At 38.7% G+C, this 23,881-nt stretch overlaps 2 protein-coding genes across 4 annotated transcripts in view; one reads left to right on the top strand and one right to left on the bottom strand.

The window, feature by feature from the left end:
* LOC117295336 (adhesion G-protein coupled receptor V1-like) overlaps window positions 1-11,700 on the top strand; it is an 88,065-nt gene extending 76,365 nt beyond the window's left edge. The window contains 12 exon segments of the mRNA XM_033777923.1: window positions 135-299; window positions 1,795-1,930; window positions 2,278-2,436; window positions 3,201-3,323; window positions 3,753-3,857; window positions 4,375-4,491; window positions 5,021-5,102; window positions 5,781-5,919; window positions 6,893-7,050; window positions 8,277-8,398; window positions 8,705-8,932; window positions 9,290-11,700. Coding sequence (XP_033633814.1) covers window positions 135-299; window positions 1,795-1,930; window positions 2,278-2,436; window positions 3,201-3,323; window positions 3,753-3,857; window positions 4,375-4,491; window positions 5,021-5,102; window positions 5,781-5,919; window positions 6,893-7,050; window positions 8,277-8,398; window positions 8,705-8,932; window positions 9,290-9,733 — 1,978 coding nt within the window. The 3' untranslated portion in view covers window positions 9,734-11,700.
* Window positions 11,701-13,053: 1,353 nt separating this feature from the next.
* On the bottom strand, window positions 13,054-23,342 carry LOC117296042 (fanconi-associated nuclease 1-like). Of its 3 annotated transcripts, none has more exons than XM_033778900.1 (15): window positions 23,198-23,342; window positions 20,579-22,404; window positions 20,053-20,193; window positions 19,520-19,715; window positions 18,843-18,977; window positions 18,419-18,517; window positions 17,902-18,036; window positions 17,255-17,483; window positions 16,949-17,113; window positions 16,517-16,676; window positions 16,005-16,108; window positions 15,346-15,540; window positions 14,552-14,680; window positions 14,147-14,252; window positions 13,054-13,649 (listed from the first exon to the last, which is right to left on the bottom strand). In XM_033778900.1, the coding sequence occupies exons 2-15, from the start codon at window positions 22,377-22,379 to the stop codon at window positions 13,564-13,566; spliced, it is 3,681 nt and encodes a 1,226-aa protein (XP_033634791.1). In that variant the 5' UTR covers window positions 22,380-22,404; window positions 23,198-23,342; the 3' UTR covers window positions 13,054-13,563. The 3 variants fall into 3 exon arrangements, with proteins under 3 accessions (XP_033634791.1, XP_033634793.1, XP_033634792.1); XM_033778902.1 differs by having other exon boundaries at window positions 23,234-23,342; XM_033778901.1 differs by lacking the exon at window positions 23,198-23,342 and adding an exon at window positions 23,075-23,088.
* Between the last annotated feature and the right edge of the window lie 539 nt (window positions 23,343-23,881).

Genomic DNA, 23,881 nt, shown 5'->3' with positions numbered 1-23,881 from the left:
GCAGCATTCAACATTAGTGGATATACCAAAAGAACTTTGTTCACAAAGCTGACACAATATACTCTTTGAGAAAAAAATTCAGGTATTTTCAATCGTTGGTAACTTGACCGTAACACACCTTTTTTTCTTTTCAGGGGTGCCTACAGTCTTGCGGAGTCGTTCAGTTCCTTTGCCTTCATCCTTGTGACTGCTCTACCCTGTGAGACCCCAGAGCCACAGATCATGACGTGTGATCTGGCAAAGGTAGAGACAGGACGATGGTCCCGGGGTAGGATCAATCAACACAGCTTCCAGGGAAAGTAAGTTATAGATCAATGTTGTTGTAAAACCATTAGACACTTTCGGTAAACAGTATTGTCCAAAGGCCCACACTTCATGTATCACAACTTATATATAAAATAACAAACCTGTGAAAATTTAGGCTCAATCGGTCATTGGAGTCGGGAGAAAATAACGGGAAACGCCTGTTTCCACACAGTTCGCTGTATCATGACATGTGTTTAAAATAAATCCGTAATTCTCTATATCGAGAATCGATATTGTTTTAATGTGTTCTCAAAAAGTAAAGCATTTCATGGATTAATATTTCAAGAGTAGTCTTTCACCATTACTTTCTGTAAACCCTGTAAGTTATTTGTAAATCTGTGAACTTTTTTTTTTCTGTTCCGAAAGTGTCCAATGGATTTAAAGTAGGCCTACAGGTATTTGTTGGTAATCACGCTTAAAGTTAATGGCAATATAAACGTTAGGTCAGAAGCCTACAGCAGCGTTTGATAGTCTAAAGCATTTGAGAAACATTTCACTTAGAATTAGAATTTAGAATTAGAATTATTTATTGAGCCAACGTAAAAAAGTTAAAAACCTAAAACATCGGAAATTGTAGTGTACCTTGAGCTCTCTAGATTTAACAATCACAAAATTACATTTAAAAACATTATGAAGAAAATACATGTTTTTTAGTGGTTGTATGAAAAAGTAACAGTTTGAAGTTTGAATCTTAGAAACTAGGGTAGTGGTATAGTTTGTATAATGGTAACTGCCTTGACATCCACCTCTGGAACACCGGTTCAAATCCCGCCGGGGCACTGTGTGGATTTGGTTTCAGTACCTGACTGACGGGGTTTTCCTGAAATAATTCCCTGGGGTTTCCCGCCCAAATGTAAAACTGCAACTTCCTTCCTTGTCTTCTCTCCATTTGGGTTCTTGGCTAGTATAGTGATTAAAGGAACACGTTGCCTTGGATCGGTTGAGTTGGTCTTTGAAAAGCGTTTGCTACCGTTTGCTATAAAATACATATGGGTAGAAAGATGTTTAAAAAGTAGAATACAATGATCCACACACGTTTGCCTCGAAATTGCGTGGTTTTTCTTTTACTTTACGAACTAACACGGTCGGCCATTTATGGGAGTCAAAATTTGACTCCCATAAATGGCCAACCGTGTTTATCGACGAGGTAAAAGGAAATTTCGAGTGATACTTGTGTGGATCATTGTATTCTACTTTTAAAATATCTTTCTAATCATATGCATTCTATAACAAACGGTTAAATACGCTTTTCGACCAACTCGACCGATCCAAGGCAACGTGTTCCTTTAAGTTTCGCTTTTCTGAGAGTCCTTGGCTTCACAACAAGAATTAATCAAATGAAATAAAATCAAATTGAAAGACATGTTATTGTGGGGCTTTACTTTTAACTGGTTCCCTTCCAACTTGTTTATGTAGAAACCATAGCTCAGGGTACCTGTTATGATTCACTATTCACTTTCTTTTGCTTTCCATGGTTCCCATCCACAGAGGGCAGAATAGCTTCACAATGCCTAACAACCTGCTGGATACCAGCGTAACGTCATGTGAGGATATTCATTTTATTGAGTACGGTAGCCAGCAATGGTTCTACGGACAGGATGACGTCAGCACACTCAACAATCAGGTAAAGAAATTCACCTTTGTCTGGTTGTCCCTAGGGCCTTGTCACAACTTTTACCAGGGCCAAATTTCATAGAGCTGCTCAACGGTAAGCAATTTTTTTTGCTTAACGTAGCAAAAATAATTGCTTAAACCATGGAGGAATGTACACCTATTTCACGAGCTTAAGCACGTAAAAAAAACAGCGCGTACAAGATTTTAGATCGTTTGCATAAGCAAAAAAAGAAGAAGGAAGGTGCGCTCGTTAAGCACAAAATCGACCGTTTAGCAGCTCAGCCAAAGGTATAAATTCCCTTTAACCATCACAAGAAATGCTGTTAGTAACCAAATTTTAACAATTTCTTGATGTAGGTTTTGTCTGTCGCCATCAAGGGAGCCGAGCAGAATTTCACTCGTCTCACGACACCAGTCAAATATCGGATCTACACTGATGGGGCCAGGGTGACACCTAGAGGTGCAAGCTGTATCATCTTCAATGATAGATGGTCTCCAGAAAACTGCCAGGTCTCGGTAAGAGTGCACCAGCAGTTGTGGAATTAAACAAATAGTGTCAATATATGTTAATTTTGCATTGGGTATATATAAAACGATTTGTTTTTACCCTGACATTGATGTGTATTAAGCACTGTATACTTAGTACTTTCTCAAGTTCTGTGAAGAAGAAAAAAAATCCATAGTAGAAAGCCAGTAACAGAGATTATATACATGCATGTTTTTTTGGCTGGTAATCTAATCCTGCCAAGCAACATTTGTCTATTGCTTCAGCCGCTGATTTCACAAAGGTCTGCATGCTACAGTGCAGGGTTGGGACTCGTCCTAAGTCATAAGATTAATCCTAAGTTAGGAAGAGTTTTGTGAAATCGACGGCAGGTCATTCAGATTTCACTGATGTGTACTATATAAATTCTAAAATTACCACAGCAAGATGATAACTTACTGAACTATCCTTACATTACTTAAAACATCTCACGAGGTCAACATTTTCTTTTTGAGAAATGGCACTTGAGGTACTAAATTGTTTCATATCATACCTGAAAATGAATAGTTGTCTGCCTGGGCCTAATTTCACTAAGTACCAACAATTGCTTCGCACCAAAAACTCTTGCTTAGCAGAAGCAGGTTTCCAGCCGAAAATACAATATAATGTACACAATTCGTAACTGGTTCCATTCAGAGTCATAATTTCTTGCTGAACAGCTTCATGAAAAACTGGACCCTTATAAACACTTGTCTTATTATTAAGTTGATCTGAATCCATTGTTTCTCATTTACAGTCCGACCAGGGCGACTTTGTGGAGTGTTCTTGTACTCATTTATCGGACTACGCCGCTCAGGCTGAGACCGACAATCTAGTCGGCTACAATCCTTACATCTACGCTTCTTGCTTCATCTGCATTGTAAGTAAAAACAAAGTCAAGTCTCTCTCGATCAAATATGGCTCATCATTCCCTTGGTATTCAAAGGACTGGATATTTTTCTATTTTTCTATTTCTATTTTAACTTGAAAGCACTGGACACTACTGGTAATTACTATTGTTTTTTTCTTTCATTAATCTCTTGGCAATTTTGATGACCAATTGAGCCCAAATTTTCACAGACTTGTTATGCTATGCATATGTTGACATACACCAAGTGAGAATACTGGTCTTTGACAATTGCCAAAGTTGTCCAGTGCCTAGGACCTTTTGATTGTTATGATAATGAGACTGCAATTGATGACCTTATAGCACTGAGCCATCTATGTGCTACCTGTCCTAGTATGCAGGATCTACGGCTTCATATCCCAACCAATGACTGATTATTTTTGGTATTCTTACCTTCTACAGGGTGGTTTGCTTTTCGCCATCTTAATTCACAACTTTTGTGCCGTGTACTCCATGTTCTCAGCTAAGCTTCTGATGCACATGTGTTTTGCATGCATGGCGTTGCAGGTAACTTTCTTAAAATAAGCGTATAGTTTTTGATTCAGGCTTTGATTTTATATTGGTGTCATCAAAATAACCTTGTCCTTATTTAATATAGTAATGAAAATGCATCATTATAACGCCAAGTATTTTTTATAAAATTCTCTTAGGCGCTTTAGAATTGAGAAATGGTTTAAAACCGGACATCCATTTCTATTGAAGATTGTTATTGTGGTAGCGGCCTACATATATTTTAGCAGCCAGGTATCAGCAAAGTTCAAGTACCAAGTATTGGTTGTTGATTAAAGAATAATGAGTGATGAGTACTAAGTAATGAGTATTGAGTAATAAGTATTGAGTGACCGATTTCCAATTGGATATCAATTTCTTTGTAGATTGTCTTTGTGGTATCAGCCTGTATCACCAGTCAGGTCTCGGCAGTATATTGTGCAGTTCAAGTATCGAGTAATGGTTGTTGAGTTTTGAGTTTTGAGTATTGAGTATTTAGTATTGATTTCCTATGTGACATCCATTTCTCCTTTAGATTGTATTTGTTGTCTCGGCCTATATCAGCAGTCAGGTCTCGGCAGTATCTTGTGCAGTTCTTGGCATTCTCATCCATTACTTCTTCCTGGCTCAATTCTCCTGGATGCTCATACAGGTAAGAATTAAAGTGATGTCTAATGTGGTGGGTTTCATCTCATTTTCATTTATTCTGGTTGTGAAGCAAAGAACTCTCTGAAAAGTGAAACTTAGGTACTGTTCTAGACAAGAACCAAAATGGAGAGCAGACAGGGAAGGAAGTTTCCATTTTTGATGGTGGAGGAAAACCCTGTTTAACTATTTGCCAGGGCAAAACAGACATAATCAGGTTGGGACAGGAAACCTTATCTACATAGTGCCTCCCAGGCGTGATATTAACTGGGGTCCTAGAGGTGGAAGGCGAGGAAAGATACCCCTTCACCAACCTGAAGATCTAGATGGCTGTGGAAGAGGTGCACCCCCAATTCCCCAGGAGGCAAAATGACACCTTGCTTTATTTGGTGGCTTACTGGATCTAGTGACTCTTGACACATCTCCCTTGACCCCTCAAGGCCACCAACGCTTGTGAATAACTGATTTTAGTATCAAGATTTGTTGTAGCTTGGTATTGACTCAACTGGACTCTGACTTTCTTTTCATTTCTTCAGGCATTCAACCTCTGGAAAGTCTTTGTGATAAATGACGAACACACCGACAGATACTACATTCTATTCTTCGTGATTGGATGGTGTAAGTAGACAAATGAATTTTCTTCTAAACAATTAAGAGAATCTTTCATAAATGTGAATTTCCACTTTACCGCTTCTGTTACACATATACCATTTTATGTGTGTTATCATTGAGCCTTTGGGAAAAACTTTGCCGGGGTCGAAACGAAAGGCCACAAATTTGTTTGCGTTGGTAGGCAGTTGTTTTTTTAATGGTAAAAAAGGCACTAAAGAAATTTCAAACCAAGTGAAAAGTTTGTAGAATACTAGAGGATCAAACAATTATATTTTCGTCCTGAATGGGACGTAAAGCCGTTGGTCCCATGTGTTGTGTAACGCATGTAAAAGAACCCAGTGCACTAATCGAAAAGAGAAGGGGTTCGCCCCGGTGTTCCTGGTTGTGGCTGCTTAATGCGCCGTAGCACCTTGTAAACCCTTATAAGGGGCTAAATAATTGGGTCTCAGAATTCATCACTGCAAAGTCTTTCTGAAAGTTTGTATATACTCAGCGCCTTGAGTACCTTGTTTGGTAGATACGTGCGCTATATAAGACTTCGATATTATTATTATTATTATTATTATTATAATTATTTGAAAGCAACTTTAATGAAAACTGACAATGTAATTTGAACAGGTCTTCTTAGTTATTATTCTCTGTGTAATTGAATTGAATGGTGCATCCTATTTTGTCTTGTGACAGGTTTACCTGTGGTAGCTATCGTCATCTATGTGGTGATAGCCTATGCTGCATTTAGCTGGGAGTTTGTCCTCGGTGATTCCCTGGTGGACCCATCCTACCCCAGTGTGATATATGGGGATGTACATCTTAACGGTGACATGTAAGTCAAGTTGTATTTGAAAGCTATGGCTTATGGCTTATGGCTTTGGCCAATGGCTTATGGCTATGGCTTATGGCTTATGGCTTATGGCTTATGGCTTATGGCTACGGCTTATGGCTACGGCTTATGGCTACGGCTTATGGCTACGGCTTATGGCTACGGCTTATGGCTACGGCTTATGGCTACGGCTTATGGCTACGGCTAATGGCTACGGCTTATGGCTACGGCTTATGGCTACGGCTTATGGCTACGGCTTATGGCTACGGCTTATGGCTACGGCTTATGGCTACGGCTTATGGCTACGGCTTATGGCTACGGCTTATGGCTACGGCTTATGGCTACGGCTTATGGCTACGGCTTATGGCTACGGCTTATGGCTACGGCTTATGGCTACGGCTTATGGCTACGGCTTATGGCTACGGCTTATGGCTACGGCTTATGGCTACGGCTTATGGCTACGGCTTATGGCTACGGCTTATGGCTACGGCTTATGGCTACGGCTTATGGCTACGGCTTATGGCTACGGCTTATGGCTACGGCTTATGGCTACGGCTTATGGCTACAGCTTATGGCTACTGCTTATTGCTGATTGGAGAACAATGCGAAGTCCTTGATTAGCATGATTTTTGACCCCGTGAGGGCGTGCTCAAACATGTACCATTTCCAGGGGTTTATTCATTCAGACCCAAAAAGAACCTATTATCACCACATACATCATATCCATCACGGGCAATAAGACCTTTAAAGGAGCCGTTATAATCCACCTATAAAGCAACAGAAAGTGATATAAATACTATTGAGAGCGCCCTCATGCGGTAAAAAATACGATGCATTGTGTTCATGTGTTTGTCGGCGTTTCATAAAAACTAGATGATAAGAAATGGAAGTGAATAAAATGTATTATCTAACACCTTTAAAACTTATACAAATTTGCCAGCACCTTGATGACAGATTTTGTTCTTCTTTTTCACAGTTGTTTCATGCCAAATGGCTATGCAGCATTAGCAAGCGCTGTGGGACCAGCAGTTCTGTGTCTTCTTGCTGTAGCCACAGTCTTCATTCAAGCCTACCAAGTCAAACCCCAGTGGAAGAGATACGATGATATCTACATGGGAAGTTATAACACGACTGGTAAGAAAGACTAACGTTGACCCCTGACCTCAAAGTCATTGAAAACTCTTCAGCAATGATTTTTAGAAGCAATTTTTCACTTTGGTTTAGGATGTTCTTGTTTAAACCTCAATAGTTGTCAAGCCATTTTGTTTTTGAAAGCATATTTCTTAGAATTACAATTAATGATCTATATAATTTACAACTTGATAATGTGATGTTTCAGTTAGTACACAATGAATTAGCTAAAAGTCTTGCCTCAAAGAGTATTAAACTGATATTCAGTTTGTACATGCCAAGCCTCCCTTTGCCATACTCCCTTAACTCGCTTATCCACTTATTAGAAAACTACCAAGTATATTGGACCCAAAATATGGAACTCTCTGGGAAGAAACTAAAGGGCATTCCCAAAAAAAACATATATATTATTTTTCTTTCATCTCCTTTAAGCTTCATTGCCTCACTTATAAACTGGAATTTTGTTGTTCATTTAGTGCTCATTTTTAGTTCAGGTTCCAAATAATTCTGTCTGTTGTTGTTCACTGACTTTGTGTGTATTAATGTTTGAACTAATCTCTGTAAATTAACATGTTCGTACATATTGTTCATGCTGTAGATTCAGAGTGAACTTAGAGAACCTAAAAATGATCCTTTAATGGTAGTGCTTGCCACATCAAATTTATACGATTTGTAATTTTGTGTGCGCTTTTCATGCTGTACATCATGTGCGACTATAAATTTGCACAGATAACATGGCAGATTCGAGGGCGGACTCGGTATGGTGTATGTTGTCGTGAAGGGGGGGGGGGGGAGTCTTAACATTCCACAAGCATTGCTTGTTAGCCCTCTCCACTCTTTTGCGGATCTTCTGTTCTAATCATGGCAATGGGCTTGTCCTGTTTACTTTAAGATATATTTGCATTTATTTGTATGTGTAGGGATTAATTGATCTTGTGTAACTGCAGGGGTAAAATTACCTGTTAGTGTAACATGCTCTTTACGTCTTATACTTTATTTTCTGTTTACTGGTTAATTTTTATGGTTATTAGGCCTACTGTTGTTATTTTTATTAGAGCTGTTACGTGATTTTAATGTTTCAGTTGTCATTGGAATACAATTATCTGTATTTTTAGTGCAGGCATAATGAAGATAAATCCAATCTAATCTCATATATTATTGGTTTATTGTAGAATAAGTTATGAGGGATGATTTATTTTTGACTTCTGTTTGTTTGTTGTTTATTTCAGAGGTGCAGTTATTGTTGGTCTTCTGGAGTATCATTACTCTAACGTGTTTATTTGGAGGTCTTCATATGGCCTATGGGCAACTCTGGTTACTCATTATCTTCGTCATTTTCAACATTGTCCAGGTGAGTTAAAAATAAGAACCTCGACTGTGTTTTACATCAGTTGGAAGGAAATAGTGAAATCATGTCTGATTCCCTAGTTTTTAATAAACACATTATTCACTCAACCTGTGAAAATTTCATCAATTTAGGGTGTTATGTTTAGGTGAAACAATAAAGAACTGTTGTTTGTCAGAGATTTTGTTTACATTTATACTTTGAAAGTAACTTCAAATGCAGAAAAATTTATAAATTTTAATCACTAATCAAATTTGTAAGTCATGACTACCAGTCCTTTATATTAAGTGAGTCTGTTGTTTTCTTTTGCAGGGCTTGTTTGCCTTTGTAGTTTACACCGTCCTACGCAACCAGCTGTGTCGTTCCAAGAAGGCAAACTATTCCCTCAACCCGTCCGGCTTTGATAACTCAGTCATGCTTCTTGAGAACAGTCAGTATGCCGGAACCGGTATGATGGCTGTAGGGTCAGAGAAAGGCTCTAAGATCATGCTGACAAAGGCCGAACAGCCTCCTGGTATGACGGTCATTGGTAACCAAGAGGTAAGAGGTTTTTTGGTTTGTACGCAGCGCCCTAAAACCTGGTTCATACTTCCTGCGAATGCTTCATGTGAAACAAATTTCACTGCGTCACAAAGGGAAAGGGAGCGTATACCGATTATTGCATCACCGAAAGTCGCTTTGTATTCGCATTCGCAGGAAGTATGAACCGGGCTTAACCGGGATAGCAGTTGTAACCCTGATAAGGCTACCCTATCTGAATAAAGTCAATCAATAAATAAATAGTCAGGGATTTGGGTTTTAGTAACTGCTGTAGGGGAGAAATGTGCATATGCGTAGAAAAATTGGATGACTTCATTTCTAAAATGGAAATGAACTTGTTTTGTTTTTTGACTCCAGTTGGAGTGGGATGCCCAGTCTATCGGCCGTCAGAGTCACCACAGCCAATTGAGCCACCACAGTCATATCAGTCAACACAGCAAGGCGAATCAATCCCAACACAGTCGCCCCGCATCGGTCATCAATGTCAGCCGACCGGCGTCAGTTCACAGCCACAACCTCTACGCACCGGCCCCCTTCCAAGACCACCCAGCGCCTCCTCCACCGCATGACGATGACACAGACTCCCAAGACTTTGATGATTTAATCTTCGCCCTGAAGACGGGCGGAGCTTACGTGAGCGAGGAAGGGGATTCGCGGAGTCGGCCGGTCTCCCGTGCGTCAAGGGTGAGCAGCGGATGGGCTGATGATACGCAACATGATCGCGAGATGGATGGGACGCGAGATGTGAATGGCGATCACTACGAGATGAGACGGATACAAATCGCTGATACTCATCTCTGATCTCCAACATCCATGAACTTCCAAATAAAATGCAAGTACTATTTTTTTTTTAAAGAATAATTGTATGCTGAAATGAAATTTTATGGGGAAGAAAAATATTGGCTGAATTTATATTTATTTGTCGCACCATGTAAAGCTTTCCTTTCATTTCTTGTATGTTGTAGTTTTCACTGCATGAACTGAAAGGGAAGTTTTTTTTGTCTTGGGAGACATACTTAAATTTGATCTTGCTCAACACTGCCCCAAGTCTTGTGGAGTCAAGTCCACAGAGGACAAGAGTGGGGCAATTCTACACCCTTCTTTGTGCTAAATTAACCACCGAGCCAGCCTGGTGACTAGTGATTACTTTCAGTTCTTGACTGCTTGAACAACGCGCAGCGCACTTACTCGGGCGCTATCTTTTGACTCCCTAAATGATGGAAATGGTAGACGCCCATTGTTCGGAGGGTCTTTATCTGTTAAGAATTGCTAATCATAATCTGATTGTGATATTAGACCGCTGTTGGAAGGCTAGGCTGTGAATTCCACATGTTTCCTAATGAGTTCACAAACACTACATCTGCTAGAAGTACAGACTATTGTCTTCATTTTGTGATTTTCTATAGCAGAGTGCTATTCTTAGTGCCTCAATTACGACAAGATGTCATCAAAGTTTCAAATCCTACTTAAGATGTCATCAGTTTCGGAAACCATGAAAAAAGATACTGATGAAACAGGGAGACCTACATGTACACTATTAGGGCTAGATGACTCAGTTGGTAGAGCACCAACATGTTAATCTGGAAGTCGCAGGTTCGAATCCAGCTCTAGTCAATTGGTTCAATCCGAAATCAGTTTCTTCTTAGAGACATTTTGTATTAAAAAACTTCAAGGATTGTCTTGAAATATTAGCCTTATTACCAGTGAGTGCCATGTTTTGGTTTCTACCATCTTAAACCTTGAAAGCAACTATGTCTTATTTAAGTCTAGCCTAATACAACTAGACTCGTAGACACCTAGTTTTGTACTTAACATCGTTTTGTAAAAATAAGATATTTTTGTAAGCTAATGCTGTGAATGTGTTATCTGTATCCACTTTTTTTATACAGGTTTTCTGTTTATTTCTATAGAATGGCGAGTCAAATCAGTACTTTATCTGAATGTAGTTTAGAATATCATTATTTTTTTCTTTTAATTACCGAGGCTGAAGGTTTGTTACCTAATGTTTGTTACAAATGTGTTACCCAATTTGGATACATTTCTACCTGATTGGTTTAACTTCTTGTGTTCCAAATCAGGAAACTTTTAATTTATGTATAACACCAAAACAACCCCATTTGGGGTATAATTCTTCCCCGATTGGAACCTACTTCTCCCAATTAGGATATCAATGTCCCCAATCAGGAAACCTTTATGTATAACAAGTTATTCTTCTGAATAAAATTTTGAAAGAGGCATTTATCCTTCGGTGGAAAGCTTTATTTCTTACTATAAAAAACAATCATCATAATTTCAAATGAAATATGATGGTAAGATGGTTGTATAAGTAAATAATTTTGCCATAAAATTACATGTAAATTAAATCTGAATTTGTGAAAGCAATAGTCACAACTGCAATATTCAAATAATTCTGATACCTTGACTACAGAAAATATTTTCCTTTTCCGTCCTTCCTGCTTACATTCCAAATAAATTGTATTCATCATAAATTACCCGAACAGTTATTTACAAGTCAACAACAATGCACCCATGACTTTGGGTTCTGTTTTAATAAAGAACTAAATACATTTTTAAATATCAAATAAAAACTATTTAATATTTATGAATTACTTACTTAAATAGCAAAAGTATTCTCATGTTAACATTTGCATAAATCTGATTTTCCGTCCACACTCAAAAGTTAATACTATCATAGATATATTATGTGAATAATTATTGAGATGCAAATAAGCCTGAGTGAACAACGTTGCACTTGATAGAATTAGAATGAAAATAAAACAATAAATATTTATGTTACAAATACATAAAGTATCAAACTAAATTATTTTGTCCTCCAAAAAGTTGGACTTCGTTTCCAACAAGGACTGTACATTCTCAAACTTACATGCTTATCTAACACTGGTACCCAGAACCTATTATTTCTGCTGAGCAGATTAATTATACTATGTAACATTTTCTCCTTAACAGGTTGATGAAAATGGGAACTGTTTAATTATCACACACAAAATTTATAATTCATATTTAATGAATAATTTGTTAGTACTGTTTACAGCAATAAAAAATACAAAATTAGAAACATGATGAATGAATCATGAGGTGAAATTAAAAACGAATAAGTAATGAATGTCATCAAAAAATCATGTAATTAATTCCATTTTTATTATCTTTGTTTGTACTCTGATATTTTAGTGAAAACTTGCCTTTTTTAGACTTTGTGCAGCTACATCTAAAATCGACAACATTTTGGTGGAAATCATGTTTGTGATCCTTCTCTGCTCATGGTAATTAAAGGCAGTGGACACTATTGGTAATTGTCAAAGACTAGCCTTCACAGTTGGTGTATCTCAACATATGCATAAAATAACAAACCTATGAAAATTTGAGCTCAATCGTCATCGAACTTGCGAGGTAATAATGAAAGAAAAAACACCCTTGTCACATGAAGTTGTGTGCGTTTAGATGGTTGATTTCGAGACCTCAAGTTCTAAATCTGAGGTCTCGAAATCAAATTCGTGGAAAATTACTTCTTTCTCGAAGACTATGGCACTTCAGAGGGAGCCGTTTCTCACAATGTTTTATACCGTCATCCTCTCCCCATTAGTTGTTACAAAGTAAGGTTTTATGCTAATAATTATTTTGAGTAATTACCAATAGTGTCCACTGCCTTTAAATTGGCATCTTCATTCCTACTTAAATCTGGGAAGATGTTTTTATCAAGAACTGTAACAACTGGGGAGACTAAGGCCCATGTCAAACAACATGAGGTAACTTACAGGCAACTAGTCTCAGGCAATCTCCAAGAAGAGAATCCATTCACAGTTGAGTGTCACATATTTTTCTGGTGGATCGTAAGACAATGTTTTCAAAACTACTCATGTGCTACTAAAGTGGTCCTGTAGCATGCGCTGCAGATGGTTGCCTCGTGTGACAATGCCCTTCCACAAGCGCTCTCGACAAATCCCCAAATATTTGTACCTGATTTGATGATGTTGTCTGCACAAGGTTCTTTACATTGTGTGTGTGTTTGATGTACTACTTAACATTATAAGAGAGCTGAATAAATCTCATTTTCCACTCCTATAACGTTTGGTATTTTGTATTCTTTTTGTTCGATTACATTATTGTGCTATTACACTCATTAAGTGTTTTTAGTGCTTGTCAATATTGTAGGCATGAAGGTGCTGCCATGATATATATATATATTTTGGATAGTTGTCACAAGTAGTATGTCATGCATTCAACAGCCGTCCATGCCAGTTGACTCCTCTGTGTCCCGTCCTCCCTCTCAGTGCACCCCCTCTCCTCAATACTCCTTGGTACAATGATGCAAATTATGAATAAGTTTTGTGCCTTCTTTCGGTAGACATGACCTAGATTCCAACTTGACCCAACTCACCAGACGTCCCCATCACAATAATCTTTGTTGCATCATTTTGGGAGTAAACGTCCTGGTGTGTTTCACAGTGAAGTACACATTTTAGTGGCGCTGCTGTTATGCTTGCCAATGACTTTCAAAATGTCAATGTGGTAGACTGTAGCTGAGTGTAACGTTAGTGCAAGGGGTCCATTCACTGTAATATCATCTGCCCATCAGGCTTGCTTTGTTTGTACCTTTACAGGGTCTTCATATATCAGACTTGACTCATACTGGATGCACTAGATGCTTCACTGTCTCTGCTTGAAGCCCGGAATAATTTACGTCTTTTAGATCCAACAGCTGAAAATAAAATTTAAAAACCATCTTAGGTCAAGTCCAGTCATAACAATTTGCAATTTTGTGATCTATGTTTAAATTGACTCAATGTAGCGTGTTGTGGCTGAGCGGTTAAGAGCATTGGAATCAAACTCTGGTGTTTCTGATCAGCAAAGTGTGGGTTTGAGTCCAAGTCATGACACCTGTGTCCTTAAGCAAGACACTTAACCATTATTGCTTCGTCCTTTGGATGGTACGTTCCGTTGGTGCCGTGTTTTGTGTCACACACATAAAAGAACCCAGTGCACTTATCGAAAAGAGAAGGGGGTACGCCCCGTCATCCTGGATGATTGGCTGCATTTGGCGCCACAGCACCTTGTAAACCATTGGTGCTAAAGTCCCACATACCTTGCAGGAAAATACTGAATGTGCGCTAACAACCTTATTAAGTGCGTATTAAATGTTCCGTGTTTTTTTTAAAGTAATATTTATGATAGAAATCTGAAAAAGAAGAATTTGACCTGTAACATGGCAGACCTCGGCATCTACACCCAGAGATAGAAAGAAATCAATCCATAGAATCTGCTTCTGTGCTAATCGATCTCCTGGGCCTTTCACTTCGACAAGCTGTAAGAATAAAAAAACATCAAGGACAATGTTCAAATGTTGAGTTTGAGTCTCACAATTATCTTTCAATCTCGCTGAATATCATCCCTACAACAGAAGAGATCTTTTCTTAGTGTTTTGTTCAAATGAAACAGTGATAGCAGATGATACAATCATGTTCTTATTTTGATTCTTAGTCTCTTTTCATTTTCGTCTTGGAGCTAAAATCTCAGTCCTGTAAAGTTTCTGAGATACAAATCCCTCAACAAATTTTTATTGTAAACAACTTTAAGAGTTTACAGGAAGAAAGAGGAGTTTACCTTGAATTTGCCTGACTCGGGGCTCCACATAGTGAGGTCTGGCATACCCCCTCGGCAATGACGATGATCCTGTAGAATCCGCTCAGCAACAGCTGCTATGAACTGACCACCGAAACAAACTAGAAGACTCTGTGGTAATGATGAGGCAAGAGATAATAATCAAAGCAAAGCTTTGGTTTCCATTCCATCAAATCTTTATGCTGAGCTCGGTACTCGACCATCGTTGATGAGTTGCTGGCTCATCAGTCATCAAACAAACTCAGTGTTCTTATAGAGGTCATTGTATTTAGTGAAACACATAAAGATGGGTAAACAACCAAAATTAATATTCTTTATCCCCGATGCGAATTTAACATCTCTTATATCGTTGCGGTACCCGCTGCCAAAACATAGAAATCTAACTGCCTCCAGCTGCCGGGCAACCTCGGTAGTCTAGTTGGTAAAACACTGCTCTAGAATTGCAAGAGTCGTGGGTTCAAATCCCACCCGAGTAACATGCCTGTGATATTTTTTCACAGGACTCGGGAAAGTACTGAGTATACAGTGCTAACACACATCGGTGTATGGGTAAACAACAAAAATTAACACATAAAGATCGATCAAGACCCCCAGCTTGTTTCCCAGTAAATAGCAATTTAAGGTGAATTAACGGCAGTAGTCATCTGCTGGCAGTCCTGGACTAATTTTAAAGCATTTAACCTAGGAAAAAATTGTTATTGGCCTGACGTTTCGACCCTAGCAGAGTCTTTCTCGTAAGCTAAGAGTTTACAGTAAGCTTTCTGACACTTTCATACCTTTGCATGATCCAGATCATTAAAGAGATCCCATCTTACTCCAGTGCATTGTTCTCCATTGTATTCCTCCCAGCTACTTCCAAGTCTCGTCAATAAACCCTCTTCATCTGCTTCCCTTAGCTCCGTCAGACGCTGTTCTATAACATCTTGCCGATTGGCAAAGAAATCATCCGATCGGATATCTAGAGGTGCAGACTGGAGAGAAAAAAGTGATGATGAGCATTTTATTTTATTCTCTGAGGACACAAACAACCACAACAGCCCTGCCAATTTGCAACAAGGAACCCCAGAAACGCCCTGGAAAAATATGTGCAAGGTCACAAAACACGAACTGGACAGGATTTAGCAAGCCCATCCAACATGACAAAACTAGCCAAGGTGGCACCACATTAGTTGTTGGTGTCCATTGAATAATGAATTTTATCCGCTGGTATAAAATGACGAAAATCAAGTAAAGTTGTATCGTAAACTTTGGTATTGTAAACATAGTGCTTTGTAAAAGGAGTGGGTCTCATAATTCAAACGTAGTCCAACATAACTTGCAGGAAAATACTGAATGTTGTAGCGCCTTGAGCGTCATAGAGGGATGGATGCGCAATATATAAGAAGCCACTATTACAACTATTATTATTAGATTGCTTCATATTTTAGGCTCTTACCTGGTACGGATAGCAGAATGCATCTGGAATTCCGTCCATGAAAATGATATCCCAGAATAATAAAAAAGCTAGCGTTGTGAATGTACTTCCCTCTCCGTGAACACCTGACAAAGAAAAAGAAACAAGAAGAGTCAACATTTATAAATTTCTAAATTTAAAAAAAAAAAATAAAAAAAAAAACCCACCCGCCCTAAATTTCAATTTTCAACTATTGAATGGCTTCCTAGTATCATCCATATACTGAAGAACAAAGTAATGCCTCAAATGAACCAGATATTTTAGAACAAAGGTCCAACATAAATAGTTTTCAATGGCATTTCCTGGCTTAAACAAACAACTATTACTGTGCATTGTAATCAGGAATGAAATTGACGGATCATCTTGGCCAGCTTGGTAAGATAAAGACTTATAAGAAACCAATTTTATACTGATACCATTCATGGAATCAGTTTTGAATAACAAAGCCGTTTCTATAAACTGAACTATTCTGAAAGTTCTACATGTAGTTGTACCTTCTTCATAGCCCAGGCTCTTGTAGTGATGTAAGGCGACCTCTTCTACGCTACATATCGCCAGGTCACCGTCTTGTTTCTTGCCTCCTGTCCACTCCCTCACGAAGGTATTCTTAATCCCTGGAGCCTGGTACGGCAAGATTTGACCCTCAATGGTCACCTTTATGCAAATTAACATACATAATTATTCATAAGTAAATGGACCTTAAACAGTGACTCAGAGGCAAATATGAATAATACATTTATGCAAATTCCACAGTGCTGCATATTCATGATTTACTAGAAATAATCAGTCATTGATATTAGTCCGAGAGAAAACATTATTTTCAAACATGTTTCTCATCGCCACAGGCTGATGCAGAAGTCATTAGAAAAGAACATACTATGCCTAAATGCCCAAACAATAATTGGTTATATCCGTTTGTAACGTACCCTTGGCATTTCTCTGATTTCATCAAATGTAAACTCCCGAGGCTGTGTCTTCTTCTTTTTATAACTGGAGCTTTTCAGAATCTTCTGAGCTCGCACTTGGACTGCCAAACGATGACCTGTTCTCACAAAACTGTCTTCTAAACCGTCTTTGATAACATCAAGTGCCTGTTGGTTATAACAAAATATTAATCATTCTATGTTTTTGGAGGGAAATATTTGTAACTGTATGTATATGAAAATTCATCTCTGAATATCAGATAAAATAAATCCCTTAGAACTTAAAAAACCCAAAAAGCATTCAGTCACCTGTTCAGATCGTTTGAGATGCTGGTCAAGATTAAGTGCTAGTCGTTCCCACCAGCGCCCTCTACTCGCTGTACAGTAGTTAGTCTGATCAAGGAGCCGATGGAGCACGTCTACTGCATCTGCGTACCGTCTCATCTTCTGTAGTATCTCTACTCCGGTGTACATGATACGAGTGTAGGTCCAAGACGCTGTGAAACGGCGTAGGAACACTGGCAGTGACAGGTCATGACTAGGTAGGCATATCAGAGGTTAAAGGTTAAAAGGTTGCAAGTAAGCTGCATCAACTTCGATTCCAATTATTTCTTCTGTTTACTTTCAAACTAAGTGTCCAGATTAAAACACATTATTTCAAGACAACAGCAACATTTATCAGGCATGATACAATTCCTAACAAGACATATTTCCGATGTTTGAAAAATAAGAAAAATTGTACATTTAGGTCAGCCCTTGTACTTCATCACGTTTTCTAACTTTTCTCCAAGGACCAAATACCATGCCTGATTTCTCCAACTTATTGTTTAGATTTGAAAATGTAGCTTTAATGATAAAAACGCCAAGCCATTTCGAGATCATTGCAATTTGTTCTACTACTGTAACAACTTGCCTCATTTAACAAATATTGGCCATTCAAACAAATTGCTACTTACTTGAGAATTGTTGGTGTCTTTCTGATTTGTTGATAAGTTTCCATGGCAGTCTGTTGAAGCTGGTATGCAAGCTCAAAATCATTGGTACTCATCGCAGTTGCTATGTCAGTCTCATAATGAAGGGCTGTCTCGTATCTATGAATTATCAATAACCAATTGACTGATAAATATCAACTAATCAATAACATCTGAAAATACAAACTGTGAAGACTGAACTAAAGACTAGAGTACAGTTTCAAATAAAAGAACCTAGACTCCCTGCGTGGAGGGTGTGTAGATATTGTTTATTGACATTATGGGGAGTAATTCCAGTGTGGGAGAATTTTGAATGCATCCACATTGTGTATAGAGTACTGTATACAAACCGCCTGCACCATGCGTGGTAAGTGCGCCCGACCAATCACTGCATGTTGATGGTCTCTGCGCACTCCAAACAAGGACAGTGTTGAATATTAAAACATGACACATTCCAAATTCTGTTGAGTGATTACCAAACGTATTTTGGGTCAGTACTCACCTAAGGAGATCTTCTCTCGTCTTGAATATCTTGACTGTTCTCAGAACCTTGTAGGTGGGATAAATAACTCGTCCCATGTTGGACAGAAGAAGTGTTTGTCTGCAAAAATACATGAAGTTGACAGTTAGAAGTGACATCCAGCTGGGGACTAGTCTGTTTCAGGATTTTCCGATTCTGGTGATAAGTGTGAATTACTATTTCTATGTTGGTACTCATTGCACTTTTAAGGTGCTATCAAGGGCTTTCAGTTTGTTTGCCCTGTGACCTCTTTTTGGTTTAAATTGTTGAGGTCAAAGGCCGATGGAAACATTCCATGTTAAGTCACACTCATCAAATGGATATAGACCATGTCATTATTTTTTCTTTCTTCAAATGTACAAATCAACAACTTCTTTGCTTTTTAAATTTTGATGTTTGGACTTACAGCTGTGACATTCCACCATTGGCCTTGTCTTCTTCTTCCAAATCAGTCGTCAAAGAGAAGAGCAAAAGGATGCGGGAGAAGATAACCCTCGGCTCATTGCTCAGACGGATACAAGACCCAAGCATCTTCTTAGCCCTGTGGAGGAACAAAGAGGCATCAAATGTTGAGGTTAGCAAACTTTAGGTTGATTATAGAAATAGACTATTAAAAACAATAGTGGCTTCTTAAACATGGCACATATCCGTCACTCAGTGATGCGCAAGGTGCTTCAAAATTCAGTACTCTTTCCTGCAAGGTATTGTGGAGTTTCGTGTTTCAAGTATGAAACCTAGTCCTTTTACAAAGCACTATATACTGGTTTACAAGGTGCTGTGGCGCAATATGAAGCCAATCAAACCAGGAACACCGGGGCGATCACCTTTTCTTAAAGTGCACTGGCTTCTTTTTCGTGTGTTACAAAACACATGTGGCCAACGGCTATACCGGTACATTCCATCCGAAGGATGAAGCAATCATTGTTAAGTGTCTTGCTTAAGGACAAAAGTGTCACGACGAGGACCCAAACCCAAGTCTGCTGATCAGAAAAAACCAGAGTGCAGTGTTCTTATCCGCTCGACCCAACAAGCATACAAACAGGGAAATTCATCTGACATTGATTTACTGAAGTTTAATAGTACTTTTTCTTTAGGACTTCCTCCATGCTGACTGCAAATATAGACCGCTGCTCTCGGCCATGCTTTAGTAAAGCCTCCACGAGATCTTGCTTGGTCTGACCACTAGAGGGCGTGCTCAGACGAAGAGTTTTCGCCAAGGTTTTCAAGTCGGGAGCGGCACAGAGGTTTAAAGACGATTCAAAATCATCCAGGTCTTGTTCTGAAAAACAATGTTTTTTAGGTTTGATTTAAAAGACATCAATGAAACTGCAAGGTAAGTTGTTAGAATACATTTGCCAATAAGACAAAACGATATAAATCTTTTGCACATCATTTGTTAAAATAAAAACAGTTAAATTTTGTAGAAAGCTGCCCCGGTAAATTCTGGTGCGGTAAAATGTTTTAGACAAAAGCCCTGCGGTCTTGTGGAATGTTATCCCAAATTCGAGCCCTGACGGGCAAAGCTACAGTAATTAAAAACAGACAGAGCCTTATTTCAGTTTTCACATCTTTCAGGGATACAGAGGTATGTCTTCCCTCAATAGTTTTTACTGTACCTGTTTGAGTGAGACCAGCTTGATGTAACTCATCCACAACTGGCGAGAGATCCTCAGCAATTCTTTGATAGTCCAGCTTTGCGACTCTGAGCCAGGCGTGTTTCCTCTGGAAAAGCCTGACGTATAACTGCTGAGCTGGGGCTAACGGTTACAAACATAACTACACGCATAAATGTCATACTTTTGTTGAAAGAAAGAGAAATGTGCAAAAGTTCAAAATTTGATGAGCTAAATTGTTTGGGAAAATGTGACGGACATAACTTTTATGCACAAATTAAATTCTTATCCGGGTCTTGAACTTCCCTTTTAAAGGGGCACAGCAATTTTCCTCTGGTAAGGGGCACATCTTTGGGAAAAACGTGAGTTTATATTGCAAGCTTGCAGAGGGCACCACAGCAGAAGCACAGGGCACCACAGCAAATGGTGTGGGTGCCGTGGGTTATGTTGAGGCCTGCTTATCCATAATCAAGAAAATTTACGAAATTACGAAATTAGTTTTAATACTTGAAAAGTTTTGGTGAAATACCTGAGAGTTGTCTGAAGCTTTCAATGAACAACATGTCCTGGTCGTTGAAGAGACTTCTATCATCTTCAATCCCCAAGACAGTTTTGAGGATCAGCTTGAAGTTTGCCAAGAAGTAGGGGTCCTTGTACTTCCAAGGGCTGGTGGTAGGGCTTCTTGCTGGGCTAGAGGTTTTAGAAGGGGTTGTCTTCAGAGGGCTTCTTATTGATGGCGTTGTCGCCCTGCTCTTGGATGGCGTGCCCTTCTTGGATCTTTCAGGCGAATGGGTTCTTGATTCCTGAGATGTCTCTGGAGGTGTACCTTTCTTAGGTGAAGGAGTTCTGAGAGGGCTTTTTGTGCTGTTGAATTTCTTAGTGGGTGTATCTGTTTGAGGGTTATTGACAGAGGTTCCTCTCAGGGGGATTGTCTCTAATATTGAACTACTAAGGACACTCTTACTAACTCTAGACATAAGTTTGCTCGATTCTGCAGCATTTGTGGTGATTGATGTGGGAATGTGTCGATCATCATCTTCCCAGTTTAGTGACGAGAATTCTTCGGCTTGGATGAACTCCTCACACGTTGCTTGGCCGCTGGTGCTGGGAAGGTCCTCGGGCTGTATAGACCCAGCGCTATTATTAGAGGATTGTGAACCAATACCAGAGGATGTATCGGTGGTTCCAGGGGTTCCATTTATTTCACCTCCATCAGTAGATGCCATGCTTGTATACGATACGCTCCGTCTCATTAACTTCGAGAAGGAGGACGATTGGTGGGAGAAATCTGGTGATGTGTCGCAGAAGACATCGCTGTTGGACGTCTCCTGGCTCGATGGAATAAACGAGTTGGAGTACATCATGAAGACCTCTTCCTTACACTCCTGGCTCTGTGAAAGGAGGACTGTTGAGCAAGTACTGGCGCTGCTTAGTTTCCTCTCCAAGGAAATTCCCTCATCCTTAGTCAAGCTTGCAGATGAGTTCCGCTTTTTGGAAAGTTTTTCTTCAGGACTTTTAACTAAAAGATTTTGTCTTAGCTTTGGCGTACTTGAGATTTCAGAATTTTGTTTAGAGGTATCTGCTGTTTTGAAGTATTTGCTCTGAACCACCGATTTCAAGGATGGTGAGCCGAGTTGGTTATTTTCATGACAAAGTCTTTTTCCGTTAGTAGAGCTTTCATGAAGATTGTCAGAATTTGATGCTTCTGAGGTAGATTTGTAAAGCGAGTGTGAATCAATCTTCTTCTTTAACATCAACCGAGTACGTCTGTCTTTTAAATCTGACTTGACCTCAGCAATTTTCCTCGCTGAAGCGCAATGATCAACAGTTTCTTTCCGGACAGCATTGTCTTTGGTTTTCTCTGATTTTGTTCTTCTTCTTTTTACCCTTTTGGGATTTTGTACGAAATCTTCCTCATCTTTTGTTGTTGTGTCCACACATCCTTTATCGAGATGTTGATTGATTGCAGATAATGGCACTTCTTCTTGGCAGATAGGACAGGGGACAAACTTTTGCGGCTTCACTCTTGAAAAGAAACTTTCAATCGTGTTTTTACTACTGACCTCGACTGGCAGAGCATCTTCAGATTTAACCACAGAAGCTGCAGACAATTCCTTGAATAGTTTTTTCCTTTTCTTACGGCTGAAATTAGGTGAATACTTTGCAGTACCTGTGGGACTTTTTGAGTTAGGAGTTTGTGGAGATTTTCTGGAGCTGGGTGACTTTGTTGGTGATGCAACAAATGTGTTCGAAGAGGCAGCGAATTGTGTGATTCCTGTCTGTTTCCTTGTTGTCTTGCTTCCTTTGTCCTTTGGTGATTTAGAGGCCATTCTTCTCGTGGAAAGGTTGTACTTGCTAAAATATAAAAAAAACAATAAAAAACAATCAAAATCAATAAATTTAAGTTTTTATTATTTATAACTCAATGGTTATACCACTATTGTTGGTTGTACTGGCTAACTTTTAGTAAACACTGAGCCAGTTTGCGGGACTTAGTCTCCTCTTTGAACTGATGCGTAAATAGGTGAAACTATAGTGTTTAACTGGCCCCTGAATTCAGACTATTGATCTAGGAGTAAATAAATTGTAACTTAACTATCTTTTCTTTTCCTGATTTGTGGCTCCCAAGTAGTTTTTTAAGGAAATAAAGAAAGTAGTTATATAATTATAAACAAATCATAAAGATTGTGTGATTTTCATTTTGTGTGATCACAACGAAAATTTTGGTGTGTAACCAACAGGACGTGATTTGTAAGCTCCACAACAAGCCATTGTTAATGTTAATGTACAGTTGATAATTTTTTGTTTAATTTTAGGGGAAATCTGAACTGGGTTTTTATGTTGTGCATAAATTTCCAGTGCCATTATGCCATTTCAATGTCATTGCCATTCTTGAAAACTTCACAAGATACCCGATTTGTCTAACACACTGTACTGTATTACTGTGGTTTATCTATCAAGGCTAAAAACACAGCAAAACAACTACCCTACTTTTGGGCTAAGACTGGGCAACCAATAAACCTACCTCGGCAACCAATAAATAACAACATTCCATTTCTAGACCTAAAAGTTTAATAAATCATAAGTGCCAATATTAATGCTGGTATTTTTATTGTCAATCATATTTCTGCTTTAAAAACATACTCACGTGCATGTCAATAGATTAGCTGCACAACTGCCTTACCATTTTGTAGACCAAAATGGTGTTTTAAGATTGTTACAGTACGAAAGTGAACACGGTCGATTTAATTTGCTGTATTGTTTTGAAACGACTTGTTTCAGCTTGCCCGCAAATTCAGCAACTTTTTCATTCAGTTTTGCGTGCGTAGTCTGGTACTTAGCACTATGCGTACTTTTCATGTAATACAATATCACACAATAAAGGTGCTAGACATACAATTGTAAAGTGCTTTGAGCTGCCATGCAAAGTTTGGTTAAACACTTTTGATTTTGAGTATAAATTACAAAAAAAAAACTTGACGTCAAAATATATCACTTTAAAAATGTATAATTTGACTCAACGTACATGTACTGTGTACAGCAAAAATAAATGTTTGCATGCAATGGAAAACAAAATTCCACTTTTATATAATGTCAAAGGTTTACAGCAGACCCCGTATTTGGCCATGCACCACTGCATCGTTTTGTGTTTGCATCATAAAAGAGGGACGCATTCAAGAATTATCATTGGGTGAATGTTTCTAACTACTCCTAAATTATTCAGGTATGTGTATCTGTTAAACATTTTCTCAATGAGTATGCCCAAAATCCCCTATGTTTGTAAAGACGTTCCTTTTTGTTCACCCATCCCCTTTCACGGAACATTGCTACC

The sequence above is a fragment of the Asterias rubens genome, chromosome 10 (genome assembly GCF_902459465.1).
Source record: "Asterias rubens chromosome 10, eAstRub1.3, whole genome shotgun sequence".
Taxonomy (NCBI): Eukaryota; Metazoa; Echinodermata; class Asteroidea; order Forcipulatida; family Asteriidae; genus Asterias; species Asterias rubens.
The sequence above is the reverse complement of the archived record's forward strand: the minus strand, read 5'-3'. Positions and strand labels throughout refer to the sequence as shown.